The following is a 24,030-nucleotide window of genomic DNA, read 5'->3' on the forward strand; positions in this document are numbered from 1 at the left end:
GGGACTATTTTATGTTGAAAGATCTATGGGAGCTAGAATGTATTTACCCTGATGTTTTCTATCTGGTTGTAAAATAAGGTCATATTTCCTTAAAAAAAAAAAGCCCTCTTTATGAACAGTTAGATAACAGTATCTTCATGCAATAGGAGATATATAGGCCTTTTAGTCAAAATACTATTGTGTCTCCTGTTTCGATTTGAGAGTGGCTTCATTAGGCTGTGATGGAGAAGCTAAGCTGAGTTACAAGTCATTTCTAATTTGGATTTCTCTGGTTATTTTGTCCAAATTATGATAGATCAGAAGTAGTTTTTGGCATGCTACAAGTCACAGCTTTTTTCATCCCTAACTGGATGTCTCTGAAAACTATAAATTCTTTGGTGTCTGGTTTCTTGCTTTAGACTCATACTAGATTAGAAGAAATGTATTTCAGAATTATTTTAGGAAGCAATCTATTACTACTTAAATCTAAGCTTCAGAGCTTCTAGGCTTTGTGTGTAAGTCACAGTGGCTTTAGAAACGAGCTAGGGAAGGAAACCAAAACTTGACAGTAACATTCAGAGATTTTTTTGTTTTGTGGTGGTAATCTTGGAATCTAGATTTATCCATACTGGTTATATATTATTGTACATTTGTTTTGGGACGTAGGAGTTCTCATATACTAAATAGATTGGAAGAGGCAAAATTTGAGTAGTTACACGGACAGATGGAAACAGCAGAGCCTATGTCTCAAAAAATGCAACCTGAGGCATGGAGAGCTCTGTTCAGAGAAGCAGGCCTGATTTACCTCTGCCTTGTAACATGTGCATGCATTTGTGTTTGTGAAAAATAAAAGCAGAATGCTTCTTATTCTTGGTTGGGAGTGCTTTGAACAGGTGTTGGCGATATTAAGGAGCTCAACAAAATGGAGAAACTGATCTGGGAAACCTGCAAACTCCTCTGTGGATAAGACATCAGGAGCATTATAAAGTACTGTAAGTTTGGCTCTTCCTAATTTATTTTCAAGCTGGTGATTGCTTTTGGTTGATATGAGACAGCCCATTGCCTTGTCCCTGCCCCTTATGATGCATTGTAGCTGTGGCACAGTATCTGGCTAGGGAAACAGTTCTGCTTGAGCTTGCTTTTGGATTGCTTTTTTTTTTTGCTAATACATTCAACTTATTTTCTGTTAAAACTCGCTTTTCTAACTTAAATATAGTAGCATTACTTATTTTTATAATTAACTTTATCTGAATTTCAACCAAAAATAACAAGAAATGTAATAATTATTAGATATTGTTAATCTTAAAAAAACCCACCTTCTCTTTATCTCTGCTTGCATTTTTTCACTTGTTGCCTAATTAAAGTATAAGATTATTTTAACCAAATTATTTTCTCGATCTGTTATTTGTATTCTGATGAAAATGTTAGCTTCCCTGTGTATTTAAACCTTTATCTTTAACATATAGATAGAGTTGCACATACTGTATTGGATTCACATAATTCAACAGGTAATATAATTCTGGAGAAAAATCTTGTTCACCCCTTAATGGGGTAATTAAATAAACAGATTGAGTTCCTGAGTGTTGTGAAATTCAGAAGCTGAAATGTTGATAGAGCTCTTTGTTTTTTTGTTTGTTGTTTTTTTTTTTTTAATATATACTCTTTGATCCTATATGTAATGTCACAAAAGTGACAGGTGCCCTAAGAAATTGTAGTAGTGAAGTGTGGAATTCAAAACGAGAGTCTTACCAGTTTGCTAATTACAGTGGAAGAGAACAGAAGTGTACCTGTAACTTAAGTTGCTGTACTCAGTTGTACTCAAAAAAGACAAGCATGCCTGGTGCAGACAGAAGAGAGATGCAAGAGAAGCAACTTCTGAACCACGCTGCTGCTAAGGAGCAAAGACCGTTACCTGGGAGAAGCAACCGTGCTGGAAACCTATCTCAGTCTGAGAAGAAGCTCCAAGAGGCTATTTGTGTGCTGCTGGTGGAGCTGTGTGAGAGATTCACGTTCTTTGGCATTGTCTGCAACATGATCCTCTTCTGCACTGTCAAACTTGGCTATCGCAACTACCAGGCAGCCATTGTCAATATGTGCTTCGTGGGCACCTCCATGCTGACGCCGGTGCTGGCTGGTTGGCTTGCCGAATGCCTCGTGGGGAGGATCAAGCTTGTCTGCGTCTGCATGTTTCTGCACTTCCTAGGTAGGTGACACCCTGGTGACTATTTGGTAGTATAGTAACTCTGTTGCAGAAACGCGTTACTGAGCATTGTGTTTGAAATCTAACAATTTCCTTCAGCCTCGTGGCCACCTTCTCTAGCAGCCAGTTACTTAGTTCCTCCTCTACAAAATGCACTGCAGTACTTTGGCCTACGTGCTGTTGTGAGACAGTGCTTTGAACAAAAATAAGGAATGTTTGCATGTACATCTTGTGGATAGTTGGTGCATAAACTTGACTCCTCTAAGGTGCCTTAGCTATTCAGAACGTGGATGCTCGACTTTTAAAATCGGTCCCTTTAACAAGCATAGAAGGTTTGGGGCAAATGCAAGGCTTTAGTCAGAGAGAGAGCTCGGAAACTGTTTCCCAGCTGTTGGCAGTCAGATTTTATTGTATGTAAAAGTATACGACTATTGTATTTGGACAAGAGGGAAAGATGTATTTAAGCACATACTGGCGTAAACAAACCTTGCCTTAAGTAGAGAAGTTATATCCTAATACCTGTATTGAGAGCCTACTTTCTGTTAGCACATTCTGAATCTTCCCCATGTGTTATTCTGGAGATCTTTTATGTAAAAGCACTGTTCAAACTAACTATGACTGTTCTGTAGCAATTAGTGCATCTCACAGCTGGTGATTATTCTGTCGACTTAAACTAAGCTGGTAGAAATACTTTGTACTTGGACCAGTTGTTCAACATTAGCAAGCCTGATTTCTGCAATAGCCAGCCACGTTGTTGTTCAGACATGCAACAAAGTAAGGAAAAAATCAGTCATTCCTGAAATATTCTCGAGCTAATTGCAAAACCATTGTGCGAGCAACCTGGAAAAATGATTGCTATTATGTTCCACTGTCTGTCCCATGGGCTTGTTGTTTGGAATCCCCTTCTGCCACTTGACTTTTCAATGCGTATGTTAAAGTAGAAGACTGGTGCCATAAGCAGAATTTGTTGTAGTCAGGTATTGTTTTAACCAGAATTTTTTTTTTTTTGAAGATGGATTATTAAACATTCCTGACGCATTGGGGTTTGACGCACAACCGCAGTCTCAGCCATAGCTAATGTTGGCGTTGTTGACACATCAGTATTTTTTGAGTTTTGTTTCCAATTACAACTTGGAGTATCTGTAGCTGATTAAGTCTGAAAGAGTTGCTTTGCAGACTAGAGGTGGTAAATGCAATTCATGGCAGTGCTTCTATAGGTAAAGTTTCTGAAAATCATGTATTTTCCATGAAGCTGCAGCAGAAAAAAGGAATCTTCCCACAAAAGTTTTGAGAATTTGTGTGTTAAATTAGGATTGTCACTAGATTTCTGGGGTTTAAAGAAGATGCAAAAAAAGGCTACACTCCACGATGGGATGGGCTTTTGTCTTAGTTAATCTGTGGTTCCTGAGGTGGAGCTACTTGTTTTAACTGGTGCCCGCCTGGCCAGTTGAGAGCTGCTGCCCTCTATGCACAGGCAATGGGGAAGGCCAGTGAGAAGAGCTACATTTCCAGAGCGAGCTCTTCAGTTGATTGAAGAACTTGAATCCTTACAAGCATTTCAGAGGAAGATTGCTTTCTTGGAGGCTCTTAGTGGTCTTGCCTTGCTATATATAGTGACAGCCAGAAAGGTTCTGCCTCTCTACAGAATCAAGACTCTCCCTCTTTGTACTCCTCTGTTGTGTATCTTTGATTTTTCACCTGCCTTTTCAACATAACTGCTTAAAAAAACATATAAATCTTACTCATCATTCTGATTCTAATCAATTTCAAATAATGTTTTTCTTTCCAATTCCAGGCACAGCCCTATTGCCTGTTGTGGCATTCCCCTTTGAAGATATTTACATTGACAGACGACATATTCTTCACACACTAACCAAAAGGGAGCAGAAAATAGTATTCTACTTTGCACTGCTCACAGCTAGTCTGGGAATAGGAGGCGTCAGAGCTATAGTTTGTCCGTTAAGTGCATACAACCTCGAGGACTGTGGACCGAAGGAACTTCTTTCTTTTTTCAACTGGTTGGTAACTTAATGTCAGCTAAATATCTGTTGGGGATAATAGAGCATTTCCTTGACGTTTGCTGCTGTCTTACAAGGCACATTCTACAGATGGTGGGTTTCACGTTTTGTTTTTAACTGCAAAACATTTAAATTTTGGAAGAGTTCCTGTAGAAACTTTTCCTAAATTTTTCTTTTTCCTAGGACCAGTAGGTGATCGTCTATTTCGGCCTCCTACAGAAATTTTTAGTCAGAAATAGGATGAACTGGTTTGCCCAAATGGGCAAAGACGTGACAATGTAGTTGCTGTTAGAACAACATATTCCATTTTGTTTTCTATGTTTAACATGGCTATCGTTTTAGGGTATTTTGCTGTTACCCCCTATGTAACTTCAATGAAATACTAGCATTTACATCACAGTAAGTTTTTAGCAATGACTGTAAGCAGCAGAGTCTGCTGGTTTGCTGGAACTAGGGGTTGCTAGTAGTCTGTAATTGCTAAGCTAAGTGGCAGGCATCTGGTGTATTGTTTCAGCTCTGAAGTTTTAGCATCATATAAACCACTTGATGTGTGTATTTGTCTGAGTATTTAAAAGTGTTTAAGAAAACTTTGAGGAGAAATTGCTCCTAAAACTGTTCTTAAAATTCAATTTTTTTCGTATTAACTATTTATAGCTTAGTGTGTCAGAGAGGTCATCATTTTTTATTACATGTTTGCCTTTATTTACCATTTGTGTAGCACCATACCGAGTACTACATACATTCACCTATACCTTCTGGTTAAACTGTGGACTAAGGATCAAAGAAATTGCAGTCGGAGCCTTCAGATTCCTGCTCTGAGGCAAAGTGAAATAAGTCCTTACCTGCCCTCTTTTCTCTTCTTTCGCTGTACATGCACAGTTATTAAAATCAAAACTGAGCATATTTGCATATTGACAATGCAAAGCTGAAGAATCAGTTTAAGATCTTGGTGAATCAGCTCTCTCTTGCTTTGGAAATGGATTTCCTGGCTATTCTTTTTTCCTCCAATTATGTTAATATCAAAGCAACATGAATTAAATCCAAACTTCAGTGAATAAGGCAGCTTTAGCAAAGGTGGATGAGACTGTTTAGTTCTTTAGAGCAGATTCTGCCTCCTTGACCTGCCCATAGCAGAGGAAAAAAAACCCTCCTTCCTTTTTACTCTATTCTGAGTTTTAATCCTTAATTAGCAACATCGTTCTGATTAAATAAGACTCCAGGGGATTAAGACTGGAGAGCAATCAGTTGGTCTGAAAGATAGCTCTGGAGAATTTATTGTACTCTGGTCTTAGCCATTCAGAATTGTGTTTAATCAAAGTGACATTTCTCAGTGTTGATTACAAAGAAGATGTAATACGGATAAAAAGTTCCTAGGGGGAATCCAGACGGGTCAGTTGTTGGGACTTTGGAAATATCAAGACAGGCATGTGTGTGATTAAAAAAAATTTTAAATTTTTTGCAGTGGCATCTGTGGAGGGGCTGTTTGATTAGAATCTCAAGATTTAAAAAATCGGGTTTTCATTCTTAGCATTCTTAATCTCATCAAAACATCTCAGAATATAATAATTTTGTCTTGGTAGGTGCTTGTCACAGGATGTAATTTTAAAATAATGTAAAATGAGGTGGTTGTGTACTCTTGGTGCATTTGAGTCTATCTTCTCAGCCAAGTTCTATTTAAACAATCAGAATTACTGGGTTAAATAATGGCTTAAAAGACTCTGTAATTACCCATTGTCTAATTCAATCCTTGAAGAAGATTGCTTTGTACATCTAGGGCCTGGTTCTAACCCCTAGTAGGAGCTATGAGTCTGACCTTTTAAATAAACAGAATATCCCAACACTAAGTGAAGAAGGGACTTGGATTCTGCTGAACTAATCCCAAAGGACTTCTGTTTTTCTAAGGTTAAGTTTATGGACTGGTACTATTTTTGCAACAGGAGAAGTAAATCTTGTCTATGAGAGCAGAGAATGAGAACAAAGGGTACAATCTAGACTAGGGATCAGAGTTAGTAGTGTTGTGTCTTTTCTTACTGATCTACTGTAAAAAAAATGCAGATAACATGGGACCTATAGTATTTCTCTTTCCTTCCTTCGTAACTCTTCTAAAAAGTTTTTCTTTCTATATACTGCAGATCAGCTTCTGCTATTATCCTGGAGAAACTTTACTTTGACTTTTTAAAATGTTTTTCTGCCCTTTTGGGATTTTTTTTTTTTTTCCCCAGCTTGTCTTTGGAGAGAACTCCACAGAATTCTGAAAAAATTAACCTGCTCCTACAAAGCAGTAGTACAGAAAAATCTATGGCTTGGATACTGGTCCAGACATGGAATATCTGGGTCTGAGTCTAGATAAATCAAAACTTAAATTGCAAGAGCTAGGCATGCTTAATAAATAAAGGCAAATAATATGTCAAGTGACAAGAAATCTACTGAATCTTCAAAATTAATCCAAAAAGTGAAAAAAAGATCAATTTTATAGTATTTTCTATATTTGACTTGATCTCGGATTGTTTCATTCAGCAGGTTCAACTGAATTGTTGCATTAAATAAAAACTTTTTGAACACTGTATAAACATAAACAGTACTTTTAAATAAGATGTCACTTGCGTGTTATTACTTTGAAGTTATCACAATGAATACATTTCTGTAAAATGTTATAATAAGATTATTATGGGTTTTTTTTGGGGGGGGGTGACAGTAGCATTTAGAACTGTATCTGGACTGCGTTCTTGAAATGAACCTCCTAATCTGGCATTTGGCTCTCATTGCGAGGAGACATTGGAGTGCTGAAGCTCCAGGAAGGAGCTGTTCCCTGCAAAGTCAGACACGATATCCCATGTGATGTATTTAACTAATTCAGCTATGCTCCACTCGGATCTCTGAGAGACTTTACATAATGCAAGTCTAAATATTGCAATATTAGATAGCTGTGATGTATGAAAGCCAGCAAGGTGTGTTTCTGTTTGTGTAGGTTCTGATCTGCTGCTGTGTCGGTATGATATGAGCAAATCCCAAAATTCTGATGTGTGCATTAAGGTTAGTGTATCTGTCTTGTTTGGTCCACAGGGTTTGCTAAAACATGTTGGTTTTTTTTCTTCTCATTTCTGCTAGAGGACAGGAGCTTTACATTTCAGTCTTACAGTACGTTTCTATATGGTGGTGAAAAACAAAAGCACTCTCCTGTTCTCAAGGGTTTTCTGTGGAGGTTCCTACTTCCAGTGAAACAGATGTAGAGTCATGAAGAGTGTCAGGACTTCAGGTGGCTCAGGCACACTTCTTTAGAAAGTTTGGAAAACAGTTGCTGAAACTTCTAAATTTAAAATTACTGGTTAGGAATTATTTCAAAGCTTTTACACAAGTTCTAGTTGACCCGGTTGCATAACTGTATTTTTTTAAAAGCTTTAGTTGAACAGGGGTCAACATGTACAAAATATCTCCAACTATACCATCATCACAGAGTAACATAATTCCAAAGTGCCTAGAGACTGCTTTCAGTGGACGGGAAAAGTCTGTGATTCTGATGAGTATTGTCTCCTGAAAATGTAAATCACTTACAGGAAGCAGTAATTGGTTTGGAACATTGGACGTGTTTTGGTGTGACTTCAGCATGTCCTTGTTGGTTCCAGGAGAGCTGCTGCTGTGTGGCTCTTGGCAGCACTGAGTTTACCCTGGTGGAGTACGTGATTTTTCTTCTGTCACTTGCCCTGGGTCCTGTGAGGGAAGCTGCATGAGCGTGTTCCCATGCCTACTGCTGCACAGCCCCATGGTCATTTCCCATCCCTTACAGGGTGAGGGAGTGTGGTCTTTGTAACTGAGCAGACCTGAGCAGCATTACCAAGGCCCATACTTCTGACATGATAAAGGTTTTGCTTTCTTGGCACTAGCTAGATGCGATGTAATGGGCAATGTCAGAACAAGTGAAAGGAGTGCAGCAGGCATTTCAGTACTGTAAGCTGCAATATGACTGTGGTTTGTTTTGGCAAGTACGTCAGGCCACCTAGAAGTCATTTTAAATGAATGAAGGAGGTTACGGAAGTCTTCTAGGTGTCAAGAGAGACTTGCAATCCTTCTCATAGGATTTTCAGCTCAAAACATTTTGCTTTGATTTGATTGCTGACACAGATTACTGCAATAGTAGGCTGATACCTCGCTTGTGCCCTACCTGCTCATTTGGGGCTGAGGAGTGATCAAGCTGGAAAGCTTGTGAGTTGGGTTGTTAAGGAGTAACTGGTCTTCTACAACATTTTAAAATTTTTTTTTTTTGATGTTGAGAAGGTATTTCTAGACCTTCTAGAATATTAGGAGAAGTATTAGTATTAGGAGAATAATTAGGAGAAGTAATTATTCAAGTCCAGTGGCATACATGAGGTAGAAGTGACATAAGACAAGAAAGCAGGCTTTGCTTCCTCAAGCAACATGTGTTAAGCTATGTACCTATGTATCAATGCATATTTCACCTTTGAATGAAACCATTTCACTAAGGTTACAGCAAAGGTGAAGGAATCTCCTCTTGCAGTTGCTTAAAAAATGTAATCTATGATATATTGAGGTGGTACTACTACATTATTGATCCTTCTTCTTTGTTTAAAATACCGTTTCTGTCTTTAGAGCCAATTTTGAACTTGAAAGTTTAACTAAACTTAAAATGCTCACCTTAACATTTCAAAGGCTAGGTCTGTAAGCCAGAGTCAAATCTGAAGCAGAAACTGCTGAATGACTGACTCTGGCTCTTCATTTGAAGTATCATACTGACCTCAACAGTTAGTATTTTGGAAACTGTGACTTCACCAAAGCAGATCCTCCCTAAATCCAATCTCTCTACACTGAGATGCAGAATATTTGTGTCTGTTCTGTAGCCTCAAACCCTTGTTTTGTGTGGTAGTTGTGTTTTAAGTGAAACCTTGGTTAAAACTCTGCTGAAAACAAAAAGACAACACAAATTACCTGAAGAATAGTGTAAGTGGAGCACCTCAGAATTTAAAAGGAGTTAGAGGGGTTATAACTGAAACAAGTATAATTATGAACAATGGGGTAAAAATTGGTCAGTCATGTTGTGAGAAGAGTGATGCCATAAAAGATTAAGCAGTATGTTTTATGTTTCACTTTCATGAATACTTGTACAGTTAACTAATTCTCAGAAAAGCTGGGTGTTATAAGAACTAGCAATGTAAGATCTTATGTAAGGAGTCAGAATCCAGTGAAAAAAGTCTGGCGACAATACAGTCCTAACTGTACAGATATAAATTTATCTGCTAGAATAAATAAAATTAGTAGCTATCCTTTTTCAACCTATCAGGGAAATGCTTTGTTTTGGCATTTTTTCATTTTTTGGGTTGCTTTTTGCTATCCTTGTAATTCCTTAAAGCATATTTAATGTGCTGTTCTTAGGGCTTCCAAACTGCGGTAAGCCTATCACTAGTGATATGCCATCTGCTTCCAGGAGTATGTGATTTTCATTCCAATATCTTGTGTGCATAGGAGGGCTCAGCGCTTACTTGGGAAGCACCTCTACTGCCAAAGGCAGTCTTGGAGCAAATTATTTTGGGGAACTTCCTTATGATATTTCCAGAAGCCAACAAGAATTCAAGCTGGGTCTTGCAACTAATGGAAAAGCCATACCTTCTGATAAATCAGATTCTGATATTTCTTAAAGAAGGGATGGTGGCATTAAGACATTTCTTTCTTAAGCCTGAAGTATGTGATTTGCTGATATTGCATACACAAAACTTTCATTATCAGATATTAAATGTGTAAATGGTAAATGCTGATGTATTTAATTAGTCTGAAGCACAAGAATATTTCCAGTACTATACTGATAATTTGTTCAGCTCTACTGCCTTAGTACGGTTACTTTAATCATACACCTCTCAGAACTGAGACATCTAAGTGAAATTTGATGCTAATTGCTGTGTCAATGTGTGCATGGTACTGATGTTGTCCATGCTTGCTGTACTTGCCATGCCTTTAATGTTTTAATCTTCTGTAAAACCTTCTATTATTCAGCCTCTCCACTCTTCTCTCTCTTGTTTGTGTGTGCTAGGTTTTATTGGCTGATTAACTTAAATTCAGCAGTTGTCTTTGTCAGCATTTCTTATATCCAGCAGTCTGTGGCCAGGAACCTTGGTTTTCTTATCCCGTTTGTGTCCATCCTTATGGCAATGATCACAATTCACATGCTGCGTGGTGAAATGATTTACAAACCCAAAACAGGTAAGAGGCAACTATATCTTAGGAAATATCTTTAGAGATTATATTCACAGAGGTGATCAACTTGCATATCTAAAGTAGTTCTTCCACAACAACACCCTGTTTGGTTGGAGGTACTTGGGTAACTCTACAAGGTCCGAGCATGAGAGACAACATCCATCCTCTGTAAAGATAGACCTGGAGATTCTGGATAGACTGAAAAGGTGGAAAGCAGTCACTGGTAAACTTATGTACATTTTCTGTCATGTCAAAACATGTCAAAGCATTTGCCTCTGCAGGAAGAGTTATTGTGTGCATGCTGCTGGGGGACTTTATTTTGCCGTGTTTGTTCAACCTATGCCAAATGTGTTTTGGTCAGTTGAAGCAGAGTTTATGCCTATGCTAAGGCACAAGGCGCACTTGTATTTTCCACATTAAGCGTACTCCATTGCTTCTCCTAAACTTGTACCTGAGCAGCCAAGCAGTGTGGTTAGTCAGTTAAACACGCACATGCACCTAGTAGCAAAGTTGTTCTATAATGCCCTTATCTTGCAGAATGTCTGATGCTTATTGTTATTTTGACGCGCTTGCTTATACAACATCAAGTAGTTTTACACATTTGAAATAACTAGAAATACTGAACAGTTCTAAATAGTTCCTGTGCAGACTGTGGAGATATTTTTAAAAAGTTCTTACACTTCTGTGGCCTCACAAGTATAGTACTTGAGCTCTTCAAAATCCTTTGATGGCAACTATCCCTCTCCACTGACCAAGCACAGAAATGTAAGTGGACCCTAGGTGACTTGAATGAGACTGTCAGTGCCCAAACCTTGCTATTCTTTTTCCAACAGAATCCAGAAACCGAAAGCAAGTTGTTGTTGCAGTCTTATTATTATAAATATAATCCAAGCAAAAATATATCAGCAGTGAGGGAATGAATGCTTAAATCAAGTGCTTGGGAAAAGAAAATGGAAAGAAATGCACCCCCTCCACAACACCCCAAAAACATCACGATAATGTGCAACCGAGGTCTGCAAAGACTAGCATCAAATTAGCTAGCTTCTTAAGGAGAGAATGGTGGCTGTCTGGCTTGCTGGGGCTCACTATAGGTTTTGCAACCCAGGTAGCAGAAAGATTCTTTAGTATCCACTCCTGAGCTGGACTGTTTCATATGGACTAAATCTGTAGTTTATCATCTAACTAGTTTAATTCTATTAAGTGGAATAACACAAATTTGTATTTATCTTGGCCATGAAGAAAACCAGCAGAATATTTTTTTTTTTTTGTATCAGGTGTTTTTCCCTGTGAGTGTTATTTGATTTATCTTGTATTTTCCAGGTCTTCTCACAATGCCAATCTCTACACTAATATCTGCAAAGTTTTTTATCTCCTTAGTCAAAATAAAATATAATATTCTTTGTACCTTCCAGTGAGATGAAGAAATTGGAAATTCTTCAGAACTGTAATTCAAATCCATAGGTGACCTTAAATGATTTTTTTATATGCTGCCTTTTTTATTTTAAGGTAACTCTTCAAATGTGGATCATGCATTCAATTATGTTTAGCTGTCAAGCATGGACTTCATTTGCATTTCTTCCCACTGCTATAATTTTGAGGACAGGCAGGTGACCAGAGATGAGGAAAAAAGTATATCTACCATCTAGGGTGCAATGTAGGCTTTTTATTGTAATTAAGTAGCATAGATATTCATGATTAGATCAAGGTCAAAGTACCAGAACATTAGAGCCAAGGGCTGAAGTATAAAGGAGAAGGAAAATCACTTTCTGAAAATTACAATTAAGTATCTATACAGGTAGATTTTTTTTTTTAAGAAAACATTAGAAATACAAGTATAGAGTGCATGATGTTGATCCATGCAAAATGCACTGATACAAATATTTATGCTTTTGAACATGTCTCTTACTAGCTGATCAGATTTATAATCTGAACAATTCACCACTATGGGATTCTGCGGGGGTTTACTTCTTTTTTCTTTTTTTTTTTTTTTTTAAAGAAGGGATGAGATACTTATTCCAACTACATCATTGGCAAAATCCTCTTGATATCAATTAAATCTATGTATCATTCGAGTTGCTTTTTGAACTACAACTTCAAGCAGCTTTGTCTTCCTGGCTTACTAGATCTTAAAATCTACTGGAATTCTGTGCTGAGAAACACAGCTAAATAATGTATTTGTCTGTTTTGCCTGCTACAAAATGTTTCCTAGGAGTTTACTAAAATTACATTAATGAGGGCCTCAGCTGTTCCATTAGGAAAGGCAGGGAAATGTCAGGATTTGTTGTCTATTTTAGTCTTTTTTTCAGTGAGAGTAGAAAAGAAGAGTCTGACCAACATCTTCCATTCCAAAGGGAAGGAGATAGCCATGAAAATCTTTGAGACTAGGTCAGATAAACCAGCACACAGCCACGTTGTTGCTTTGAGCTGTCTGCTGGTCTTGTCTTGGGGCACTCTGTGCATCTTCTTATTTGACAGACTGGGCTCAAACGATATTACTGCTTTTCATTCCTTTGTGAATGGCCAATCTCTAGCGTAGGGCAAAGCAAAAGATTATCACTTCTCTGACCTAAAACGTGTAATTACTAGCTCTGTCAATGAGTTGAGCTGATACTGACTTTTGTGCAACTTTTTTTAGTTCTGAATATAACTCTGCCATGACAAGAGCCCCAAGTCCTGCTTGTTTTCAGGTTAGCTTCTTAGTCAGGTCACTCATTTTTCTTTTAGTCTTCAGATTCAGTCTTGAAATAGTCTAGATCCTGAACTTAAAGATAACTTACAATGAGTGCTAAGAATAGTTGCCTAGTACAGTCATACAGAACAATAAAAACTATACTAGCTCTCTGTTCAGGCTTTGATATGCTATTTCAGATTTTATTTAGTAGTTTCAACAGTCTACAGGTTAGCGCTGAACAGTCAGTGAGTTTTAAATCCTGGTTAGCTAAAATGCCCTGTCTTAGTACTCTAGAGCAAGTGCTTCCAACAGGTGTCAGTGGAAATTTCAAGAAAATAATTTCTATACCGTAGGTATAGAATCATAGAAAGTTTTGGTTTAGAAGGGACCCCTAGAGGTCATCTAGTCCAACCCCCCGCAGCGAGCAGGGACACCACTAACTAGATCAGGTTGCTCAGAGCCCTGTCCAACCTGGTCTTGAATGTTTCCAGTGATGGGGCCTCCACTACCTCTCTGGGCAACCCGTTCCAGTGTTTCACCACCCTCATTGTAAAGAATTTCTTCCTGATATCTAGCCTAAACCTACCCTGTTTTAGTTTAAAACCATTAGCCCTCATCCTATCACTGTTGTCTCTACTAAAAAGATTGTCCCCATCTTTCCTATAGGCTCCCTTTAAGTACTGAAAGGCTGCAATCAGGTCTCCCTGCAGCCTTCTCTTCTCCAGGCTGAACAAGCCCAACTCTCTCAGCCTGTCCTCATAGGAGAGGTGCTCCAGCCCTCGGATCATTTTTGTAGCCCTTCTTTGGACCCGCTCCAACAGTTCCATGTCCTTCTTGTGCTGAGGGCTCCAGAGCTGGACGCAGGACTCCAGGTGAGGTCTCACCAGAGCAGAGTAGAGGGGCAGAATCACCTCTCTCTGTAGCAGGGATCCGTTTTCCCTCTGCAGTCTTAGTTCACCTTAGTTTTTGGAAAGTATTTATTTATAGATACCCAAATTATCATAGTGCCTTAACACTCTCAAGAAAAGCAGAGAAGTGCTATAACCCCTCTTTGCATGGGTGGCAACTTACCAGAGGTAAATGAATCTGCATTCCCCAGACTGAAGCTAACAGTTTTGTCCTCATTTTGATCCCATTTCCTCTGAGTCTGAGAACAAGTTAGCACTTCCTCAATCCAGGAACCAGTGAGCATGTTTTCATATGCCAAATACTAGGTTGGAAACTTCTCCTCTGCCACAGCATGCTACTTGGAAGTCCTGAGATAATATTTCTGGCTTTGAAATGCAGCCATGAAAATTCTCCTGTCTCATCAGCCCTCTTTTGAGCTCTCTTTCCTTCTCACTTTACTACTACCCTTCCCTTGCTGCTGGACTTCAGTAGATATGCAATATTTCAGTACTGTCTTGAATTGAAAACTCACCTCATTCAATCAATAGAAAGCAAAAGCAAAGGAAAGTTAATGCTTTACCCGCTCAACCACAGCAACAAATTGTTGTGGTGTGTTAAATAACTGGTAGCAAAAGGCACTTTTCTCTGTGGATGTGGGGCTGGATTGCTTTTATAACAGTTAGGTTGTGAACCAACTGGCTTCCAAAAAAGAATGTTTTGGAACAAATGCAGAACATTACTGCCTTTCCCCTCCCCAAAAAGACAGAAAGATGAATATATCAGGTTGTGTTTTCCCTCCCAAAGTGCTTTGCCTTGTTTATTTTGGCAGCAAGTAAAATCACACCAATGTCTAATGTCTCTGTTTGCAGATAGTTCCCTGCTGACGACTTTTGGGGTAATTGCTAGTGCACTGAGAACGTGCTGCGTGCGATACCGCTACTTTAGCGGAGGCGTGACAAACTGGCTGGATCATACCAAGGAAAACTACGGCGGTCAGTACAGTGAGACTCAGGTGGAAAGCACGAAGTCGCTTGCCAGGCTCTTCCCATTCTTTGCTTTCCAAATTCTATACAGAACATGTATTATGCAGGTGGGTACACAGCTTTTAAACAAAAATCTTGAAATATGCTATGACATTTGCTTATTACTATGGCTCTAGGCGTGGCTTTTTTTCTTAACTTGCTTTATCAGCAAAACAACCTTGAGGAGTAGTTATAATTACCTGAGAATATACCTTGCTGTATTCTCTTATCTCACCAAATAAGTAAAACTGACTTGGTCAAGACTCATTAAGGAGCTTATGTGACTGCTTGCTACCAATTTCTCTGAACCCTTATTGGGTAGTAGGACATCTAGAGCTAGAGTCCTGTGCACCTCACGCTGCCATGTTACAGTTATCAGAGACTCAGGCTCAGCATTCTTCTGAAAAAATGTAATTTTCCAATTTTGTAAATGTTCACTCACTTTTTGGGAGAGGTGGAAAACCTTTATTTGCTCTTTTGCACATTATGTTGCATATTTCTTCTGCTGTTTTATCTGCATTATGTGGCCGGTGTACCTACACTGGGAATGGGTGGGTTTCCATGTGTGGAAAGCAGCAGTCCTTTCACAGCCCCTCTGTCAGGCTGTGTGTGTGTCCTTCCACTTCGGAGTGCCTGCATGGTATATAAATGTAAATGTGTCAAGCAACTCTTTAAGCTGACATGATTCCTTCAGATTCATTTCTGCCTGGATTATCCTGGCTAAGCAGCAGTTTGAGGTAGCTTACCTTTTGGCAACTGGAATAGCAAATTTATGAGCTGGCTCAGAAATTCATTTTCACTTATTGGTGTTAAAAGGCTGCTTAAGGAAATTCTTACAAATATGTAACATATACTCCTCTTGCCATCATCCTACATTCTCATCCATCTGCCTGTTTCTTTCTCCTGTTTCCTACCTCCCCCTCCCCAGCAAAGCACAAAAAATCCCAAGCAAATGAAAAAAAAAAAAATCCCAAACCAACAAACGTGCACATATGGGTGAGGCTACGCATTAGTGACCAGATGGAAATGAACCAGACATCATTAATCAGGGTTGTAATAATCAGGTATATATCTAGAAAAGATAGAAGTATTTGCACTGCCAAAAGACAAGACTTTTATTCCTTTGGCAGAATTTCCAATGAGTTTAAGGCTCCTTCTTAGACTAGGTGATAGATCAGTATGTTTTTTGTAAAGATTAGTAGTATTTTCTCCATATTATTAGGTTAACAGATTTCAGTGCCTATGATTCATGTTGATGATATTTTGATTCCTATTAAGTAGTCAACTCTGATTTGCAATAGGCGGTGGAAAGAAGGAGCCAACAAAATTTGGCTCAATTCTGATCTTTCATAGTTCTGTTGCCATTTGTTCACCCTTTTACAACTTACAGCTTTTGCAGGTGGAATAGCTGAAAAATATTTTTATTAGGAGCTAGCATTTGAATAATTCTTCAGCGCTGAACAAGATCTTACTGAGTAGGGTTGATTATAACCATTTGTTGTCCGAAAAGTGGATTCTTTTACCTGGTGTGCAATAAGCCAATTTTCACACACTCAGGAGAGAGATTGTTCTATTCAGGCCTGGGTGCTCTGTGGACTTTCCACAAATCAAGCACACTCACAGCCGATCTTTTTGTTACATTTAGACATTAAATTAATGCATATTCTACTTTTCTAATGCATATAAATGTTGATCTACGTAAGTTGTGCAGCTATGTGGTGTCATTCTTCTTGGCTCCTTTTCAGACCCTTCTGCGCATGTCTTCCTCCTTTGCGGAGATCTCTGGTGGTCTTCAGTGCTACTCCTGGATGAAGTACAATAACTCCTTTTTTCCAGATATGGTCACATGTCACCTAAGGACAACTTTCTTTTGTTCCTTCAAGAAGGAGAATTTGTCTTTGAATAAGCGGATAGTGTAGATGGGCAAGATATTCTGTCTCTAAGCTTAGGTTGAATGTTAACATGATTCTGTACGTGCACTGTTTGATCAAAGAAACGCCACTTACAGACAAACAATGCCCTTTCTTTCCAAGGGAAGAACTTGTTCTGTTACACATTGATGAGAAACCCTACATGATCTCAGTTACTAACTACAGATTAATTTTCAGACATTCTACCTGTATTTGGCATTAACAGCCACGTTGAAGAGCCATGTGGAATGCTGTGGGAATCCAGAACTACTCTAAAAACAGAAATAAAGAAAACAGTTCTACATCCAGCTCTGTCATGACTGTAGTGTGTGAATTGCTCATTACCTCTCTTTCTTTTTCCCATCAGTCTGTAAAATGGAGTGGATTATAACTCCCTGCTGCACATGAAATTCGAATGCTTAGTTAATCAATCTTCCTTAAAAAAAAACAAACTGAAAAATCTGTTGGTCAAAGCCATTGTGATTTTTTTTCTTTCTGTTAACTAAACTCAGCAGATCTTCTGTAGAGCCTCAGATAAGCAGGAGGAATTATTTGCTTTTGAAGTGAGAGACACTCATACAAATCTACATAACTTCATACTGCGAGTGCTACATACTACTTAACTTCATACTATGAGTGCTACTGGTTGGTTCCTCTTCTGGTTATTTGTTCTGTTTTCAATTCCCAGAAGTAAAAAGTCCTCTATATAGCTGCTATGGCTGTCAGTTAGATTAAGCTAGTTGTAAGACTGTGGCCAAATCTTCATTCACTGTGGCTTTTAAAGCCATGTGCTAACAAGAGCGTCGGAAAAATTACTCCCACCTTGAGCACGCAATCAGAAATTTGAAATAACTCTGCATCTTGCTATTCTAAAATTCTCTTCTGTTAAAAACTGCCTGTGAGAAGTGACTAATGTATCAGACAGAACCAGTTGGTATATTGGCTGATAGCTCTAACTAGGGATGATCAAATAAGCTCATGGACTGATGCTTGGATTTGTTAAACTCGGGAGCAGATGAAATAGAAGGAAAATGTTACATTCTGGCAGAGAACGAGAATGTCACTATCTGAAAGGCTTTTGTCGTGAATGGCCATTTCGTTTGGCCAGCAGGTATTTGATTTACTGTGACTTCTTCAGAAGGAAAAGAATTGGAGAAGTTTCCAATTATAGTAAAAACCTTATCCATGCATGGTACCCAGTATACTGATGGAGTGGGGTTTTGTTCTTCAATCCAGATTCCTTCAGGATATTATCTCCAAACCATGAATTCCAACTTGCATTTCAGTGGATTTGTCTTGCCAGTTGCAGCAATGAATGTGATAAGCATCGTGCCACTACTGATTCTTGTTCCTATTTTGGAATGCATTAATTCCTGCCTGTTTAGTTCCAAGAGCAGTGGACATTATGCAACAATTTACATTGGTATGTATAAAATACATGTGTTTATACAGTTTTAATATGTATTCAGGTTTTGAAAGAGATTTTTCAGTAGCTGACAGATGATCCTGTACAACTATTTCTGACTATAAATGTTAAGATGGACTTGTTTTGGGAAGACGCTCGAGGTGAATATGTTTCAAAGGAATTGTTGAAAAGACAGTCCTGAAAAAAGATACTGGATATCAAGAAAAAATGCAGAGCTTTTGTGTAGGACAGAGTCTGAGACTCTTCTGATGAATAAAAAATTTTGAGACATACTCACAAATAGTTAGGAGTCATCCTAAGGAATTGGTGAGAGGAACGGTAGTAACCATTTAGGCCTGAGGCTTACTCTGCCTTGGTTATCTTCTATATTTTTTTTTTAATCTGTTAATTTTTGGAAAGTTAATTTACTTTGAAAGTCTATTTTGGGGATGGGAGAGTCCTTCAGTTAGTTGCTTTCTGATACTGGAGAAACATTTGTTGCTCAAAATGGTGAATTTGGATTTAAATAACTAAGTTATGAACAAAGGCTTTCTTTTTTTCTGATACTTTTATGCTATAACTGCGTCGACATTAGGACTCCAGCACATAGGAGGGAAGCTGTGTTATCACTAGCACCATTTATTCGAGACTATGCAATTGCATCACAAGTGAAATACAAGTATCTAGTCTAGTTCTGTGTCTGCAATAGATGTTTTTACAACTGGCAAACAAAAGAAAACATGCAGACAACTATGTAAAACAAAAGGGTGGCTATCACTGGACTGCTGGTCCCGTTGAGCAGGCTGAACACAGATGGAAGGTTACTTGGAGAGGTACAGCTTTCCTCTCTAGCAATATCACTTTCATTGGAATATCTAGTATGGGATAAATGTCCAGGTGTTTAGTAATTTTATTTATTAAAATACTAAACTGAAACATACCTTATTGTACACTCACTTAAAGTAAAGCAAAGAGGGATCTCCAGAGGTGAAGTATTATCTCTTTCTCATAGAAGTGGTACAAAGAAGTCTTCTCTGTTGTGAGTCCCAACGTTTGCAACAGTGAGCGTAATAAGCTCAGGGTTGCAAATTGACACTAATTTCAGAGAAATTCATAGCCTAGAAGTAATGATGGCTTAAGTAGGATTGGGCCACCTTCTGTTGACACTGATGTGATTTTTTTTTTTTTTTTTTTTTTTTTTTTTTTAATTATCCCCTACCCCAAAACCTCCTATGTTCCAGGATCTGGAGGGGTCCTCTGCCAACCTCTTCTGATATCAGCTACATCTAGTACCACCAGAAAAGCAGCTTGCATTCTGGATTCACTTAAAACTGTTCCCTTTCACAGATACTCTCATTAAACTTCCTACATTTTTTTAATCTTCCAGCCTGCATTACGAACCTCAGAAAAAAAATATTTATAAATGACTATTTTCTCAGTGTGCTACTATTAATTCAGTGCCCCGTGGCAGGCAGCACAGTGAGTACTGACACACACAGAGGTATTAATCTGACTAAATTAGCCTAATTAAGAGTGTTATTAAGTTTTATACAAACCAGACACATATAACGCAGCAGGTTGCAATTACCCTAGTTTTTAAAATAACATCTGCATTAAAACACAAAAAGCACATTCAGATAACAATTTTCCTTAAAACCATGGAAATTTCAAGTTAGTATTAATGTTCTATCCTGTTATGTTGAGCAGCAGTAGAATATATGCAGTGGTTTATTCTTAATAGCTTCATTTATTAAAATAGCCGCCTGTTAGAGGTGATAAATTACCCGAGGCACAAAAATACCTGTGAGTACAGGTGATGGCTTTAGATATCCAAGTCTATGACTGCACCTGCAAATATGGTAGACCTCTAAGTGCCGATATTTTTGCCAACAGTTAATTAGGTTCACAGTTATTTTCAGGAACAAAATTAGAAGTATAAATAGGCTGTTGGTGTTAAGCCAGCCTATAACTATATTTTAATTCAAGTCTTGAAAGAGGAAGAAATTTAAATAGTCTTCTGGAAATTTTCAGTATGTTAAGCATAACAGATTTTGAGGACAAACCATACAGACAATATAGAACTGAAATATCCAATTGCTCTGTGAAAAGGATCTACATGAAAACTCTAATCTATGTTCCTTTCTCTGTAGTTGTTGATTTATTAATAAATTAGGTATGATCTAAAAAACATTAAAATCTTAAAGTGAATTTAGATTGTGTCCCAAATATATTGAATATCTGGACCTCCTTATGAAAAACATGAGTATTTGGTAAACTTAGAGGTTTTCCCAGTTTCATAGTTGCTTTGGTTTTTTTAATATATTTTATGCTACTTGATTTAATCAGTAGTATAGAACATTCAGCAGAGAACTTAATGTGTGTGTCTGATGGGTAGTTGTCCATCAGCTACAGGCAAGAGGCTCTAGCTGAAGTACCTGAGCCATAGAAGTTCTTGCTCTAATGTTCTTAATGCCTGATTATACTGAAATGTCTTATTAGTCATGGATTTACTCCATCCAAGAGTGATGTGGTGAATAGCTCTCCATACAGTACACAAAATCAAGCCTCTAGTCTGATGTCTATGTCAGGGATTTAGGAGTTGATGATGACCATTTCTCCCTAAAAGATGTTCTATTCTGAACACGTATTAGTTTCAGGAAAGCTTTTGGAACTGTTTTACTCGGAAGATGAGGTTGGGTAAATCACAAAGGTCCAATACAACCTTAGTCTCTAGATAATATAAACAACCTCGTCCTAGAATCAGTCCCAGGTGTTCCTAAACCAGCCTGTTCTCCTGTAAAACCAAACTGTCAGATGGTCATTCCAAACTGCTTGTTTTAGAGGACTACAGGGAGAAGAGGTGGGAGGAAAACCAGGTTTCCAAGGCTTTCAGTTTCTTCCTCTGCCACATAATGTCTTAAAAGAAATATTACCATTGTTGGGCATTCAGAGGTTACTTTTTCTGAAATGTTTTGGCTTTTAGTAAGGAAAATGCTTAAAATATAGCACTGTGTAGTAATATTGAACTGCTTGAGGTTTCTTTAATACTAACGTAATTTTTCACCAGGAGAAATCTTGCGTTGGTAGATTACAAGAAGCTCCTTGAGGGCTTTATACCTGGCCTTGATAAGGTGCATTGGCTAGAAACTGCTGTTGAATTCCCTCCCGTGATCAATTTTCAAGCAATAATTCACTGATGTTCTTATTAAGCACTAGAATGGCCTTAACAGCAAAACGGCTTCCAAGCCTCAGGTTAGGCAGGTGGGGAGGACATTTCAAGTTGTGAAAATGCAGGAAAACTGTGCTGGTGGAAGGGTGTGAGAGTTTGCTCCTGAGACACTAAACACAGCCGCATGCAAAACCAGAAGCAGCACAATGCGTGCGCAAACAGAACAAGGCTAAGGCCACTTCGCTACGTGAATTTTCTGCCTCTTCTGTGCTGACACCCAAAGAGAAAAACTTTATGTGTGTTATAAATGTATTATGAAACAGAAGTCTTGGACTGTTGATATCACATCTAGTAAGTGTAACAATTTCCAGTCATGAAGTGAGATGAGGCTTTGTAAGACAACTGGAAAAACACAGTCCAGGTATGTGAGCCAAAGCTGGCAAAAGAAACCAAATTCTCACACCTTTACTTACGTTACAGCTTAGAAATGCTGAGGAACCACAAACTTTGTCAAAATCAATGGGAGCTCAAAACATCAGAAGTGTAAATGTTTCAAGTTCAGGAAACTTACTTGAAAATTTTGCTTTCTTTGTGTTTCTTGTTTTCTGAGAGGCTACAGCCATTCCGTATGGTCCACATCAAGAAATATAAAATAATACATTTAAATAGTATCCTCTCTGCAATGTGTGGTGAAGTGTGCGGTATTTAAAACACATCTGAGTTTTTTAGAAGCTTTTATCTTGCATTATGAGGCAAGGGGTGTTTTTTCCTGCCCTGTGTGCTGGTGCAGCGCGTGCACTTGTGCCTCACCGCTGGGGCAGGTGGTAAGACTCCACGCATTGCGTGTTGGTAATATACTGAAACGTGTTGTGCATCCCCTGTGTTATGGATCATGCGGTGATGCTTCTTCAGGACAGCTGAAGAAGGCAGGAGGCAACTGCAGTCCCATGGCTTATGTGTAAATGCTTAGAAAGCTGGAGGTTATCCCTTCCAATAATGCAGCTCATCTCATCCGAAAATGTTAAACAGTCCAGAAAATGCCGTATCCAACAAACTTTCAAAACTAGTTCAGGGGAACTCTATAGTGGAAGAAAAGGGGAAAATGTAGGAAAGTTTGATCTCCTGAGGTGTGATATGCACTGCTGATCTTTCTCTCCCGTATACTATGGCCTACAGCCTTAACAATGCTATACTTTATTGCCCGCACTACTTCTTTTTGTATAGAAGACAAATGGATAAAGCATATGGTGTGTGTGTATATTTGAGAAACTTCTTGTTGCTTGAATAGGAGAATTTTCCCCTACGTGGTAGTCTTGTTCCTACCCAGTTTCTTGTGATATCTGGAAGGGCTGCTGCCTTTTCTTTCTCTCTTCCATACTTACCTCCCCTAACCTTCAAGAAAAGTTCTTCTTTGTGACTTTGCTCTTCAGCAAAGTTTTTCCTCTCTCAGTTATTCTGCATCCCTAAATTCTTTCTGTGCTGAGCTGGTGTCCCTTTGCCATATATTTAGCGTTAGGTTTGTGGTGTAGCACTCTTTACTCATGTTTATATGTCCAGAGGGGATGTATGGGGGGAGTAAGGGGGGGCTTCTTTCGCATCTACTAGGACTTCATTCTAAATACCTGATGATCCTGTAACTACAGCCTTGATGAATGCTCTCTGTGCTCTTTACCCAGTTGTAGGTCAGTTATCTGCTGCACTTTCCGTGATGGTTGCTGGCTTCTCTGAAATACACCGAAAGCATTTCCCTCAGGTGGAGCAGACGCTTTCCGAGGAGGTTCTCCTGGTCTCCTCCATGCCTTGCTTCCACTTAGCTCCTCAGTACATCCTACTTGGAGTAGCTGAAGCCTTGGTAACTCCCTCCTGTAAGTAAAATCCAATAGGCTAAAGCAAGAGTGTCCTGATTCCCAGAGAATGATATCAGCTCCCTAAAAATAATTACTGTCATCTGATATTTTATCCCTGGCTCTCTTCCACGGGCTTAATGAGCAGATCTGTGCTTTACCTGCTTCAGAGCAGCATAATTTGTCTTGCTGGCTGTAACTCAGAGTGAGCAGTGATGTTGTTCCAAATTAACTGGAAGGTAACACAGCCCAGTCGGGTCCCTGGGGTGCGTAACCCACCCTTCGGTGGGGGGGACGATCACAGTGGTGGAACTTGGGGCTCAGATGTGTGGCTGGTCTTGAAGCTGAACCTGCTTCAGGCTGGGGCTGGACTGGATGAGCTCCTGAGGACCCTGCTGACCTGAACTCTTCTGTGATGATTTTCTTGAGACAGAACAAGTATGCACATGACAGCTGAGCTGTGGCTACGGTCTATGAGCACTTTTGAGGCCAAAGTCAAAGCAAGATGAAGCAATTTATCTTAACCCTTGTCATGTGTGGACCCAACTAATAGAATTATTACGTGTTTTTCAGTGGCACAGAGCATATGCAGGCAGGTAACACAATTCAACTGGCAGTCTAACCTGGAGAATATTGTAGGCAGATGCCAGATCTTTGTGCTCCAACTGGGAGTCACGCGAACATGCCTGCACAGAGCGTCATGCCTTAGCTTGTGGCATGGAA

The 24,030-nt window shown here is 38.8% G+C and overlaps 1 protein-coding gene across 1 annotated transcript in view; it reads left to right on the forward strand.

Moving 5' to 3' along the window:
• Positions 1–1,812: 1,812 nt before the first annotated feature.
• Positions 1,813–24,030, forward strand: part of SLC15A5 (solute carrier family 15 member 5) — a 38,706-nt gene continuing 16,488 nt past the window's right edge. Inside the window, exons 1-6 of the mRNA XM_009943023.2 lie at positions 1,813–2,182; positions 3,975–4,197; positions 10,235–10,404; positions 14,827–15,047; positions 18,126–18,312; positions 23,140–23,328. Coding sequence (XP_009941325.2) covers positions 1,813–2,182; positions 3,975–4,197; positions 10,235–10,404; positions 14,827–15,047; positions 18,126–18,312; positions 23,140–23,328 — 1,360 coding nt within the window. The remainder of the gene's footprint in view (positions 2,183–3,974; positions 4,198–10,234; positions 10,405–14,826; positions 15,048–18,125; positions 18,313–23,139; positions 23,329–24,030) is intronic.

This window comes from Opisthocomus hoazin, chromosome 1 (assembly GCF_030867145.1).
Source record: "Opisthocomus hoazin isolate bOpiHoa1 chromosome 1, bOpiHoa1.hap1, whole genome shotgun sequence".
NCBI lineage: Eukaryota > Metazoa > Chordata > Aves > Opisthocomiformes > Opisthocomidae > Opisthocomus > Opisthocomus hoazin.